Source organism: Solanum tuberosum, unplaced genomic scaffold, assembly GCF_000226075.1.
Source record: "Solanum tuberosum cultivar DM 1-3 516 R44 unplaced genomic scaffold, SolTub_3.0 scf00129, whole genome shotgun sequence".
NCBI lineage: Eukaryota > Viridiplantae > Streptophyta > Magnoliopsida > Solanales > Solanaceae > Solanum > Solanum tuberosum.
In genome coordinates, this window is record NW_006239057.1 from 368,430 (window position 1) to 382,815 (window position 14,386).

General features: G+C 34.8%; 2 protein-coding genes across 3 annotated transcripts; one reads left to right on the plus strand and one right to left on the minus strand.

Moving 5' to 3' along the window:
* Positions 1-272: 272 nt before the first annotated feature.
* On the plus strand, positions 273-2,869 carry LOC102596778 (regulatory protein NPR5-like). Its single transcript, XM_006351200.2, has 2 exons — positions 273-950; positions 1,663-2,869. Exons 1-2 carry the CDS (start codon positions 465-467, stop codon positions 2,647-2,649), a joined length of 1,473 nt encoding a protein of 490 aa, XP_006351262.1. The 5' UTR covers positions 273-464; the 3' UTR covers positions 2,650-2,869.
* Positions 2,870-6,116: 3,247 nt separating this feature from the next.
* Positions 6,117-14,365, minus strand: GLDH (L-galactono-1,4-lactone dehydrogenase protein). Of its 2 annotated transcripts, NM_001288391.1 has the most exon segments (7): positions 6,322-6,367; positions 6,369-6,512; positions 7,474-7,614; positions 8,283-8,697; positions 9,334-9,519; positions 11,515-11,765; positions 13,197-13,850. In NM_001288391.1, coding segments are annotated over 7 exon segments (1,779 nt in total). In that variant the 5' UTR covers positions 13,824-13,850; the 3' UTR covers positions 6,322-6,352.
* Positions 14,366-14,386: the final 21 nt, after the last annotated feature.

The window sequence follows — 14,386 nt, forward strand, 5'->3', positions numbered from 1 at the left end:
CAATACAATCCTGAGATAAATTATCTCTCGATTTTATCACAAACAAACATGAAATATGTCATCTTGAGATTAACTCTGTGATTAATTAATTATCCCTTATCTCTCCTACCAAACGAGCTATGTTAGTATTATCTCTTCATTTCCTTTCTTTTTTATTTATATTTATATTTATATATAAATATAAATACCCCAATGGCCCAAGAATAGCCAACCATATTGCACCCCCCACCCCACCCACCCCCACTCTCACTAAAATATCTAATTACACAACACAACAGAAGAAACACCATAGGTAGAGAATCTCAGAACAAATAACATGTACTGTTGATCAGTACTACTCCTACTTAGCTAGAAAGAAAGAAGAAAAAAAAAACAATACAAATAAATCCATCAAATGAAGTAACTTAAAGCCACTAACCTTTCTCCTATTACACCTTCAAACTATCTTTTTTTCCCCTCTCAATATGACTCCTGAAGATTCCTTAAGAACTCTCTCTTTAGATTATCTAAATCTCCTCATCAATGGTCAAGCTTTTAGTGATGTTACTTTTAGTGTTGAAGGTCGTTTAGTACATGCTCATAGATGTATCTTAGCTGCTAGAAGTCTCTTCTTTCGCAAATTCTTCTGCGGGCCGGAGTCATCTTCTGTCTCCGGCCCGCGGTTGGGCCCGTTCGGCGCTGGCGCTGGACTAGCGTCGTCGCCGAGGGGCACAACAAGTTGTTCACAGGTAATACCTGTGAACACTGTAGGGTATGAAGTGTTTTTGTTGATGTTACAATTTTTGTATAGTGGACAAGTTTCAATTGTGCCACAAAAACATGAACCAAGGCCTAATTGTGGTGAAAGAAGCTGTTGGCATACACATTGCACTGCAGCCGTTGATCTTGCACTTGATACACTTACAGCCGCTAGATCTTTTGGAGTTGAACAACTTGCTTTGCTTACTCAGGTTTAATTTATTTTTTTTATCTTTTACTAGCAATTTATGTTATTGTTTGGTTTTTAATTAAGTGGATCAAGGATCTTATGTTACAAAAAAAAAATTGGTATTTTTTCATTGAAGTTTGCAAATTTGATCTAAGAGAAATTTAGTACTAGTAATAGTACTTGTTTCACTTTTTTTTTCTAGGTTTGTTTAACAAAATAATTGGATCCATTTTTTTTTTCCTTTTTCATCTTAATTGGAGTACTATATTTTTATGTATAGTGGAATCTTGATCATAGATGTCTTGTCTAATAAGAGTTTTTTTTTTCTTGATTTCATGTAAGATTTTTACACTTGTTTGGATTTGTACTATTGTATGTGTTTGTGCTAGCTAGGTACTAACTCAAAGGTTTCTAAATTTGGTTCTTGATTTCATTGGTCTTGTCTTTCCACAATGGTGATATCAAATCTTTTCCCAAATAGTTGTGTTTACTTTCCTCTTTTGGTTCCAATACAACAACAAAAGTTTGGAATTAATAACTATATTATATATAAATGTTGAATCAAATACCTACCCTACCTAACCACAAAAGAAATTCACACATTCAAATTCTTAATTTTTTTGACTTTGATATGAATCGAGATTAAAAGAAGAAGTGGAAATTCGTATAATGATCTTAACTTGTTTGAGACTGACGCGTAACGTAACGTAACTTGTTATTGACATTATTTGTAGAAGCATTTGATAAGCATGGTGGAGAAAGCTTCAATTGAGGATGTGATGAAAGTTTTAATAGCTTCAAGAAAACAAGACATGCATCAACTTTGGACTACTTGTTCTCATTTGATTGCAAAATCAGGCCTCCCACCTGAAATCCTAACCAAACACCTCCCTATTGATGTTGTTGCTAAAATCGAAGATCTCCGTCTCAAATCCTCTATATCGCGAAGATCTTTAATCCCTCATCATCATCACCATCATCACCAAATGTCCTCGAACATTGAGCTCGAGGACCAGAAGATCCGACGAATGAGACGAGCGCTCGATTCGTCGGACGTTGAACTAGTCAAACTTATGGTAATGGGAGAAGGGTTAAATCTTGACGAGTCACTCGCCTTACATTACGCGGTTGAAAATTGTAGCCGCGAAGTTGTAAAGGCTTTACTAGAGCTCGGCGCGGCCGAGGTTAATTATCAGGCCGGGCCGAGCTGTAAAAGCCCGTTACACTTAGCGGCCGAAATGGTGTCACCAGATATGGTTGCGGTTCTTCTAGATCATCATGCTGACCCGAATATCCAAACGGTGGATGGGATCACTCCACTCGATATTCTACGAACCCTAACGTCCGATTTTTTATTCAAAGGTGCGATCCCGGGTCTAACTCATATCGAACCAAATAAACTACGTCTATGTCTTGAGTTAGTTCAATCCGCGGCTATGGTAATTTCGCGAGAGGAGGGTGAAGCGAATAATAATCAATCTTCGGAGAACATGTATACACATGTTCGCGAAGATCATAGTTCGAGTACGAGCAGTGGAAACAACAACTTGAATTTGGATTCAAGAATGGTGTATTTGAATCTTGGTGCAAATGTAGCAACGACTCATCATCAAATGGCATGCAAAATGAATAATAATGAAGGTGATCATGATTGCAGCAGAAGCCACAATAATCAGAATCCATCAACAATGTACCATCATCATCATTCTCATGAGTATTAGTTTGTTTAATTTATTAAATTAATCAGACATTTTTTTGTTTCAAAACAAAAAAAAAATACTTAGCTTGTTTTTTTCTTTTCTTTTTTGCCTCTACCCCTTTTTGATGATCTCTTCTTCTTTAGAAAGAGATAAGTTGTCTATATGGATTTGGGAAACATAAAAACAAAAAGGTTGATTATCAAGAAATTTATTAATATTACTCTTTTTTCTTTCTAGTGTATATATACTCGTATTTGTTGACGTTTGTGGCTAGTATCTTATCTGAAAGTTTAAGTTATGTTGTCCTCACATGTTGCTTGGTTTTTCGTTAATGAGTCAATACGTGGAAATTCTTTTTCATAATAGAGTGATAAGACTTGAATCCAGAACCTCTACAAGCTTTGATATCACATTAATAGAGAAAATATTATTTTTTTATTTGTGTATGTATTGTATTGTTTTCATGTGTTGTTTCTAGGGCATTTCAGGATGATAATGCAATGTACATTTAACGGTGGATTTGGAATTTATTCAATCTATATGATGGGACAAGAAAATTGAGATATTCTAAGTTTTTTTTTGATGGAGAGAAGGGACACAGGTCAATCTTTTCAATCTCTGGCCTGTCAACTCCGCTAGCTACCTTCTTCTATTTTTTTCTTTTTATGATATCATAATTATATGATATGTTTTCGAGTTTTAAGTTATATACATAGTTAATATATGAAATGTTTATATTGTTTGGATTACATTTATCTATTGCAGCAAGTAATTTAAAGTTGAATGTCTTTCGGAAATATCCTCTCTATTTCAGAAATATAGTGATAAGGTATACATATATCGTATACTTCTTGAATCTCGTTTTATTATACTACTTGACACTTTAAGGATGCTTATACGTAGATATCATTTTTGAGGTCATGGACAATTGGAAACCAATAATTTTCCCAAATATATATAATATATATATTTATTGAGTACTACGTACCCTTAATTTTAATCACACATTAATTATATATTTTTTTAGAGTGGGATGTTTTTAGTTTCTTGTGATGGTGGGATTACTTATGTTTCTTACCATTTTTAGCTCTTTTTATTACTATAATTATAATGAGGGAAATGAGCTGTCTCTTAAACTTTTATCAATTTTTAATTTTTTTTTGCTTATGTATATGAAATTTGATAGGCTATATAACGGTATCTTCTTTTTAGAAAAAAAATAAATTGTAGTATTTTATGTGAAGGATATGATTTAGCTTTAGAAAATGTGGTTCGTTGTCTTGCATGAATGCAAAAAAAGTGAGTGTGACTATATATTATATTTTTCTAATTATATTATTAAAGTTCTTCACTTATCAATAAATATATATATCTTTGATCTCTTTTTTGTCTTTTGCTCCCCTTTAGTAGGCACACAAAAAAATAAGTTGGAATTCTGACACTTTTAGAGTGGTATCTCACTAATGGCTCGGATTAGATTGAATAATTAAATGGAAAATGAAAACGAAAGCTTTTGAGATGAAACCTAGCTAATTAGGATAATTACATAGGTTTTATTATCGAAAGGATCAATTTTTAAGTAACATTAAAGTTATTTTCGTGTAATCTATAGATTACGAATATTAGACGTGAAATCACTCACAAACTGCCTACATGATACCTCCTTTTCCAAACCTTGCATGAACGTGAAATGCTTCGAGCATCAAATGTAGATACAGGTGGATTCTTGGACTCTATATATGTTTATATAACGTGTTCTTTTAGATTAATCATTAAACTGGCTAAGTTTACTCAAATTAGTACGTACTCGTGTTGTCTCTATTTATTTAGCGATGTTTGACTGTATAAAGTTTAAGAAAAATCATACTTTCACAAGATTTCTGTAATTAATATATAAGATTCTCCAACTGTCTAAATAGTAGCTAAGACAAACGTGATTATATTTTTATTGAAGCCAAAATTGAAATGGTTGGAACCCATTTTTTTTTTTTAAAAAAAATTACTTCTTGTTCTTCTACTGCTGCTAGTGCCATCAACATCTCTACTCTTTTTGTCTAAAGTTAAAGAATAGAATAGAAGATAAAAAAAAGTGAAAGCTTAGCCTGCAAATTGGAGTCATTTCTTTTTATAGAAAACAAATTGTGGGGTCGACGTTTAGTAAAAAAAGATTATTTTAGATATGATTTATATACTTGTAGTTACGTGTTTAAATTAACATGCAATTTAAGAAAGAAATGAATTTTCTTGAAACATATGTTTTTATCTATTCATAACAATTATGTGACTATATAAACACTTATTTATTATAAATAAAATAAAAAGACTAAAATGAAGTGTGTAAAGTTAGTTATTTGTATTTTTTAAATAGATTAATAAGAAAGTGAGTATTTTTTATTATTATTTTTGAATTTTCGTTTGTGGTTTTTCCTTTACTTTCTCTTTTAGGATCTGTCCTAATAAATCATGACATAACTAGTGGACGGACATGTCTGAAATGACCGGACAATGAAAATTAAAGTTTCTCTATTATTAATTGGTTCTCTTTTAAAAGATAAAAATAATCCCAAAATATCCGCAATTACTACAATCTATGTCATAGCCTCTACTCTTTGGGTGAATATTCTGTGGTGAGCACTTTGTGTGCACCGAGTAAATTCATTGTGTAATAGCCTGCAAACCACATAGAAAATGTAAACCGTACTAGGCAAGTCTTATATGATAGGCTCGACTCAAAAAACATTGAGAGGGTCATGAATCCCAGATCATCCATGTGAATGATCATCCTTCAAACCAGCTGCGAAAAAATGACTGCTTATGTAAGAATATATACACTGAATTTTCTTTATTCCAAGTGATAGTAACAAGATGTTATAAATTATCATGAATAGGGCTTGCCTAGTGCGTTTATTATCTTTGTAACGAAGCCTATCGAATAAATTATAAACTATATAAAGTATTTACATTGTGATGAAATGATTAAAACAGCTTTTATCAGCTTCTTGAATTTTGTCAGTCAAAACGTGTTAAACTTTTCATGAATAATCCAATCCTAAGAGCTGGTAGCTCTGTCAAGTGTTTATAGGAATTATTTCCATAGAACTAATGATCCAGCCATTTTCTTTTTCAGTATTTTAATAAAATAAAAAGAATCTGTTGCATTGTCATTCATATTACCAGCTTTCTTACACACACAAGTTTCAATTTCTTCAGAAAGCAAAACAACTCTCAAGTGAATTGTCAATAATGAGTAGGTGAGAAATAGAGAACTTCAAATTATTACTCACTTGTACCAAGAAGCAGCAAAAGTGAAAAAAAAAACATAGATATACGTTCTCACCTAAAGCATATACTTATGTTATTTTCTGTGAATTGTTAATCCAGGCCCATCCTATTTGACATAAATATTAGATTCGAAGGTAGAGGGATTGTTTCTGATAGACCCTCAACTCAAGTATGAAAAGGAAATACAGTAGTGAAAAGGATAAATGTATAACAAGGTTTATCGCGTAACGATTCTTTTATCAGTATTTAAACACTGGCCTCAAGCATATACAGTGCATGGTAAGCATTATTATAAGTTTATAACAATTCCTTCAACTTAACATTCTGAACAACAATATACAAGACAAAAATTTCCTTGCAAAATATCTGCTTTGAAACAGGCATGAAGATGATCACTATCGTAAAAATAAATTGATAAGGAGTTGACGTAAACCAACCAAGATTACACAGCCTCAGAGGGAAGGGAAGAGCTTCTCAAGCATGTTATTAGATAGGATGCGGTTTGGGTCCAGCTCCTTTCGCGCTTGATTGTATGAATCCACAGGGAATTTCTTCTTTAGCCTTGCCTGCAGAGCTGCGAGCTCTTCCTTGTCCTTGGGAACCTGGAAGTAACATAACCCTCCATGTTGAGTACCCAATTGTCAACTTTACTTAGAGATTCGGCTTTCTAGTACTTTTTTATATTTTAAAAGTGAGTGTCTATGAACAAAGTTATATGACCGATATTTTTCATGACATGTAGACCTCATGTTGGAAGATGCATTGCGCTCGGAAATAATTAACTATAAAGAAGCTCACTGCTGTGCTTTGGGAAAATGATTTAAGAGAACAGGTGTAAACACCAATTGAGTGTCTTCCTATTTGCCCCACTATCTACATTGTTACCAGAACAAAGAACTAACTATGTTTGGTAGCATATCAGTTGCTAGATAGTGTCAAAATCCAGAAAGTAAATTTAAAAAGGCTCCAAAGGCCAGAATGTTTCTAGACTTTGGCAATTTAGAATGACAATGAAGTAACGATCACCTAGGATGAGCTTATGCTAGATAATAGGCACTACAATTTTAGAAGCTTGCTTCTCGAAGACACCTCTTCTAACGAGCAGTTTGATGAATTGAATCAGCTCTAGATTATAAAAAAGTTAAAGAAACTAAAGAGTAAAGGCCAAGTGCATTGAACAGGTGCAAGAGGATAGTTCGATCTTCCCGTCAATTTCCTAGTTCTTTAGAATTGCAAAATAGCAATTAAAGGAGCTATAGCTGCAAAGTAGTGGAAGAAGTAGGAGAAATCTGATCTCTGCTATCTTGCAGAGAGTTTCCTCAACAAAAATGAAGAACCAATATTCTGATAACTTATCTTTTAGATATTCTTTTCACCACATATTTCAATAGACTTTGTAGCAGGATGGAGACATTTCCCATTGAAATCTCTTCCCTTGGGGATACTTTCCCCCATGATAAAGTAAAATAAAATAACAAAACGAAAAAGAGGAACTGTATGGTTAGCAGTATCTGTATCCCCCTATATAACTGGCATAAACAGATAGTGAGAAATAACTCATACCTCAATCTTTGCCCAATGTTCAAAAGCAGAATAATGACCCCACAACTGTGCTTGCGTCATATGCCTGTAGTGGAAGAACTCCTCCGTGATTTGCCTTCTCTGCCGAGTATCCATGGTTGGAAGATACATGATAATTCCAACCTAGCAACATATTGGAAGGGATTTAAAGCTATGCATCAAAATTATCAGGTCTAAAAAATAATCACAGATTTGGGTGAAAACAGAAAGAGGACTTCACTTTCTGAATAGAAGGTTATCTAGTATTTAACCAAAACTAAATATAAAGTAAACAAATTAAATTGTGTCTAGATAAACTTAATGAAACCCATCCACACTTGTTTAAGATCTATTCTCCACCTGATATTGTCAGACCATTGATTAGCTCATCTAACTATCACAACCCATGGACTCAAAATCTCTACTTTTATACTTTCTGAAGAAGATGCAGTTGGACCATGGACTTAAATTAGTTAACAGCTCAGTATGAACAAATATTTGCCTGCATTATGTGCTGAGCTCCTTTTGTCTACCTTAAAAAACAAGACCTCAACCCCAATGAAAGAGTACATGACATCCCAATCAAAAGCAAATTAAAAGAATACACTGGTGAGAATATCCAACTCTTAACACAAGATCGGTCATGTTTTTAATTTAATTAAAGATAAAGATCCATCATGATTTTATATTTCATTCATGATTTAGTAGTTACTTGAATTTGTGCAACAACATTTACGGTGAATAATTCGGCTCCAAATGAAGGACATTTTTCATAAAAGCAAATCATAGATTCACTTGCTAAAAAAGATTACCCATGAGAATATATCATCATCCGCTAAGCTATAAGCTGGACTCATTCGACTTTTACTGCTAGCAGTCCATCTCTGCTCTATAGGTGCAGGGGCAGGTACACTTTCTTTCTCAATGAGCTGCATCAACTCCTCTATGTACTCCAGGTCTTTCATGCTAGGCTTTGACAGTGTTCCTGCAGGGAAACATGTCTCTGATACCCACTGGTGGCCACCACAGTCGAACCCTAAAATTTCATCACTCCAGCCAACTCGATACCCTTCTGATTTCCTCCAGTATTCTGCCTCAGCTTTGTTGACTTTAATTACATGCTCCTTGTTGAGAGGATCCATCGCAAGTAGTTTATCTCTCAGTTCAGTGAATGATAGTTCAACTATTTCAGGTTCATCTGGAGAACCAGAATCAGTAACTTGACCTCTGTAAAAAGTGGTAAGAAATTTATTTAACAAGTAATTAAACATTATTCGAAAAATTGAAACATAGAATCTTCAGCATTTCCCTGATAGTTTATAGCCAACATCTCTTTTTATGTGGAAAAATTAGACTACACGTTTAGTTTAAAATGCTTATTTACATTGTCAATTATACAAGTCATACTGAATTATTTGTAATCTTTTGCTTATCAAACAAATTTTAAAACTTATTTAGAATTGTTTTCCTCTGTTACTTGTATTCATCTGTTAATGATGAATAAGTATGATAGAAGATCACAATTCTCAAAAAATGTTAGTCCGTTAAGCACAACCTTACAAGTGAGGCAAAAAAGGAATAGCTAAATAAATTCAAATTCTTGCAAATTTATGAATATTTTTCATAACATATCATTACTGCAAGTGTCTTAATCTTTACAATTGTCTTAAATTAGTCCATCAAAGTATATTATTTCACTAATCCCCTTTCAGGAAAAGGTCAACCGCATAAAGGGGCTTCTCAATATACGAAATAGCTGTTACTACATGAGAAAGTTCGTCCAACAACAGAACATTATGCAGAAATGCCAGGAAAAAGATGTTCAGAAATATGGTTTTACAGGCTAGTTCAATGCCACCATACCTGTACTTAGTCAACGACTCCAAATAGAGATCTCGGACATGCTGCAAGGCTTCTTCTGTAGTATATTTAGGTTTATTCTTTGGTGGACCTTTCCTCTTAGACATAGGATTGCATGTCACAACCACAACTGCATCAGTATATGGAATGTACAAGTATTTGACATGCTTGTTCTCAGATAGGAATTTCCTGAAGTAATGACATGTTAGTGGCATTATTTCACAAGCAAAGGACATTAAGTGAATGTAAGTGCTTCATCATGCTATGCATGTGAAGCATGCATCATCATTAACAACAAACTGGTATAATAACATATTTATATAGGTGCAACAAATCATCAGCATTAACATTTAGAAAGTGCAAAAACTTCAACTACATTCCAGGGTAGGCTAAAAAGTACACTTAAAGTTGATAAAACCGAGAAGGCAAGATAAACTCCATTGGACCAACCACTGGTCAGCTCCCATTCAAGTCCAGGAAACACTAGACGAGATTTAACTGAGGTACCTAGATTTTCTCAATACTGTAGTTTGAACGGGTACATGGGTTATCGACAATTACTAGCATGTTGTTTTACTTTTACAAGACATTTCTAGAAGTTGTTTTGTACTGGATTTTGTCTAATACAAAGATGCACCAGTCGATGCACAATATGAGATAAATAAATTGTTCATCTATAAGGGACTACAACTCTCAGTCTATAGTCTCATCATTACTTTCAGCAACTACCCTACCACTTATATTTATCTCTCTTTCATCTCTTCTCTTTTCCAACATTTTATTTCTTTCTCATTATTTATCTTCCGTCCTCTCTCAAATGTTCTAGCCCACAAATACAGAAGATACTAATGAGATAGAGTAGCAACAACATGCCCAGTGTAATCTCACAACTGAGATAGAGTAGCATTATTATTATTATTTCGAATAATTGCCGTGTCGTGGCAGCCTTCCCGCACCTCAACTAATTTTATAAGGTATCTGCTACCTCCCGCCAACACGGTTCTAGGTAACTCTGTTTACCAAGTTCAAGGCTGATGAGAAGAAATCCCCAAGTATTTTGCTTCTGTAGGGATTTGAACCTGAGATCTCATGGTTCTCAACCCACTTCATTGACCACTTTTGAAACTGAAACTCAGTTGCCTATCTGATCCTTGGTCTAATTGGGCCTTTCTCTATAGCTCGAATCGAATAGCTGGGCTAGCCCTTCCCTGGCTTGGTTGGTTATATAAGAGAATCCCGGGAGAAAGCAAGTTAGACCTTACTTAGGGCGAAAGATTTCTTGGATGGTTCATTCCAGGTTGGAGGGATAAGGTCTTCTGGAAACCTTTGGAAGTGGGCAAACCAAGTCAAAGAAAGAAGCAACTCTCCCAGGACCGGAGAAGCTCAATTTCAAAGGTTAGGAGTTTAGTTCTGACTGGATGCAACAGAGATGTATATTATTGTGCATCTTCTGAGTGCATATATATATAATTCACTTCATCATCAAAGCAAAAAATTAGAGCTTATAGCTCTAGTTGTAAGTGTGGACTGAGCAGCAAGACAATCAAAAGAACAGAAAAATGGATGTTGATGGGTGATGGCTGATGTCATTAGCCTTAACTTCTTTATCAACTTGAAAAGTTGATGGGTGGTCAAGCTATTATCCGTATCAATTAAAAAAAACTAAAGAAAAATGGATTGAAATTCACACTTGATGGGGAGTTCGAGAAGAATCTATTGAAAGGAGTTGAACAAATAGGAGTTTATCATGGACAGTGCAGTGAGATTTGTGGAACTAAGATCGAGCAAGCTCGAATTGACGTAGAAAATGGGAAGTTTAAAGTCAAATATTTTAAAATATAGAAAGATGTCATTCTTTTTGGGACAGACTAAAAAGGAAAATGTGACGCATAAAATGGGACAAAGAAAGTACTTTCTTTTCCTTTTTTATGAGCACTCCTTGTTTCACTAATCACAAATACACAAGCATATGTCTCTCACAATAATACCAACAAAACCTAAATTCTTTTCCATGAGATCCCTTGTGCTGGGTTTTGGGATGCTTGCAAGTCGCTAGCTTTGGATACATTAATATTAACAGGTAACAAGCTCTTTAAAAAAGAAACCCTCCAAGAAGGTCCAATGTAACAACTATGAGAGCTTCCCACAAGGGAAAAGAATTCACTAAAAAAAGCAAATATTTACTTGTGATTTTTCTTGATATCTTTCATGTTAGACAGGAAAGTATGTTCTACAAGCTCCTGCCTCTCAACACACTGAAGAGTGACTTCTGCAACCACACCAAGTCCCCCAAGTCCACATCGAGCTAGATAAAAGAATTCTGGATCTTTCTCTTTTGAAATTTCTATTGTGCCCTTAGCAGGGGTAACCAATTTCATGCTTATGACTTGTTCATCAATTGGAGGCAACCTGGCACCAGTACCATGGGCACCAACCTAACAATTTGAATTCAAAGGAACAAAAGCTTTAGAATTTCCCCAATCAATCCTCAAAAGAAAAACATCCATCTGACAAATCAATATATCAAGTAACTGCAAGTTGGAATAATGTAGAAACTTCAAACAAGTAGCAAAAAGCAGATGCTGTCCTTGAAACACAACATGGAATAAAACAGAACCAGCCTGAACATTTTTTCTTTGATTGATCATGCAAAAGTAAGGTTTTTATTTACATAGGTAGATGTACATCAAGAAAGTACAAGTGTACAGAGTACACGCATAAACTTTCCACAAAACCCATCATGTCACCAAATCTAGAGACAACTTTTTAGCCACCACAAAACAGTTAGTATACAGCTAAGTTATAATCTATACACAGGGACAACTTCTCCCTCAAAAGCATCCAGTATTTTATTTTTTTTGGGTAAAGTCAAAAGCATCCAGTATTTCTCCTAGCCGAAGTGTTGCCACTGTGCAAATGTAGTATAACAGGCCTCAAACAGTCTTTGGAACTTGATTTGAATTGTAAACCTAGAGAAGGCATAATTATACATGTATAGGCCATAACTAAAACTTCCGCACTAGCACAAATAAGGCAAAGCATAATAAAACATATACCCCAGCCTCAAAAATTTTCACTCCCTCCGTCAATTATCCTAGTTTAATTGGGGATGAGAATTAAGACAAATGTAGCAGCTTGAAATAATTCAAATTAAGAGTGAATTGAATACCAAGGACGCACCCACTATGTAGTCTTCTCTAAGAACTAAAAAAATTAGTTTAGAAGTATAAAAGAGGCAAAAATAACCAGTCAACCACACCTCAATCAGGCTATATGAATTCTCGTTGTCCATTTCACTCCATTTGAACCCATTTCATAACAATATTCAATCATTCATGTTCCCTAACAATACAAGTTTAAACATTTTCTGCTCCATTTCATTTTTAAAAAAGGCTTATACATTCTTTACTGACATAAAAATTTCTAGCAAGATTAAAATGACTTATACCAATCATTGGACCTAATCACCTCATGTAAGCCTGTCAACATGAACCTTAATCCCAATTAGATAATATCACATATATGGGAGAAATTTTGGAATGGAAACACTATGTATTTTAGATAGCCCTCTAATTATCAATCACTTCACTTTTATCTATTAAATAAACTATTCCCTCCATTTCAATTTGTTCATCCGGTTTTGACTTGGACACAGAGGGTAGGAAAGTACAAAACTTTTGAATCTTGTGTTGCTAAACTAAAGATATGTAGAATGCACCATGGTCTTAAACTTCTCAGGTGAAAAGTTGAAATTCGAAGAGTAAAGATGCATTCTTTAAGACAAACAAATTGAACCGGAGGAGTAATCCACAAGAAATCAACATAATAAGTTGTATAAAACATCCAGGAACAAATCAATCAATCACCTGAACAATGCCACCAATCTGCTGTTCTCTTATGGAAGCAAAGTTCTGAAGAGTAATCCCAAACTCCTTAATCTCATCCACAAGCTGCTGAACCCGAATCCCAGCTTGAACAGTAACCCTTTTCTTCTCCTTATCCACACTCAAAACCTTATCCATTAACGCCAGATTCACCATCCCAGCTCGTGTTAACCCAATCCCATTCGGCGACAAACCCGACCCAACCGGCCGGATCTTATGCTTCCTCACATTCGCTTCTTTCACTATCCCTTCAAGCTCTTCAATTGACTCGGGTTGCAAAAAAGTCCGAGTTCGAACCTCATGGGTCCCACTCCAATTAGACACAGTATGAAGATCATCCGGCAACGGAGCATACCGAAATAGCTGAGCTTTTTTGTCTCTCGCGTTTTCCGAGAATGGAAAGGAATAATATGTGGCGGCAGCAGAACCTAAGACGAGAATTGTGTATCCGATGTATTTCCGGAGCTCGGCGTCGGAAGACGGAGGTCCCGGAGAAGATGAAAAGAGACGGGGATTGAAGATTGGGAATTGGGGATTCTGACGGCAGCGGCGGTGGTGGTGGTGGAGAAGGGATTGGAGAGAGCGTTTGGAAGTGAAGGAACGGAGCATTTGAACGGTGTCGTTTTGATGGGGTTTAGAGGGGGTTTAGTGGTAACTGTGGACTGAGAAATGAAGAAGAAGATGAAAGGTGGAAGTATTAATTCTTCAAGATTTTTTATGGCTTAGGGAAAAAATGGGACCATAGTCCTTGATGGGATAATGTTGACTAGGAAAGCCTCGTGAAACGAGCTCGATCGAAAAAGTACACGTAGAAATTCGATTCTCGTAATCAATCAATTCAACCATTTGTATGATTAAGGTGACTCTGTGCGTTAATCAATTTGATTACTCTCATGATTAAAATGATTCTCACGTTTAACCAATTCGATCATCCTTGTGATTAAGATAGATATTGACTCTCTTAAAAACCTTTTTTTTATGATCAAATTTATTGTATTTATGGGATTGTACATATGCCAATATGTACCCTTTTTCCCAATGATGGAAGGTCAATCAATTTTCACACTCAAATACAATTTTAATTTTAACTTATACTTCAAAATATTACTCCTTATTTTACAAATATAATTCATATCCAAAAATTCAATAAAAAAAAGGTCCCCCCGACACAC

Bases quoted from the DNA above. Each gene is read 5' to 3' on its own strand.
- LOC102596778 (XM_006351200.2), top strand. From the start codon at position 465: ATGACTCCTGAAGATTCCTTAAGAACTCTCTCTTTAGATTATCTAAAT. The intron at 951-1,662 runs GTTTAATTTATT...CATTATTTGTAG, and splicing joins AACTTGCTTTGCTTACTCAG to AAGCATTTGATAAGCATGGT.
- GLDH (XM_006351201.2), bottom strand. From the start codon at position 13,823: ATGCTCCGTTCCTTCACTTCCAAACGCTCTCTCCAATCCCTTCTCCAC. The intron at 9,520-11,514 runs GTAAATATTTGC...TCATTACTTCAG, and splicing joins GATATCAAGAAAAATCACAA to GAAATTCCTATCTGAGAACA. The intron at 7,615-8,282 runs GTAATCTTTTTT...ATATGTTGCTAG, and splicing joins ATGATGATATATTCTCATGG to GTTGGAATTATCATGTATCT.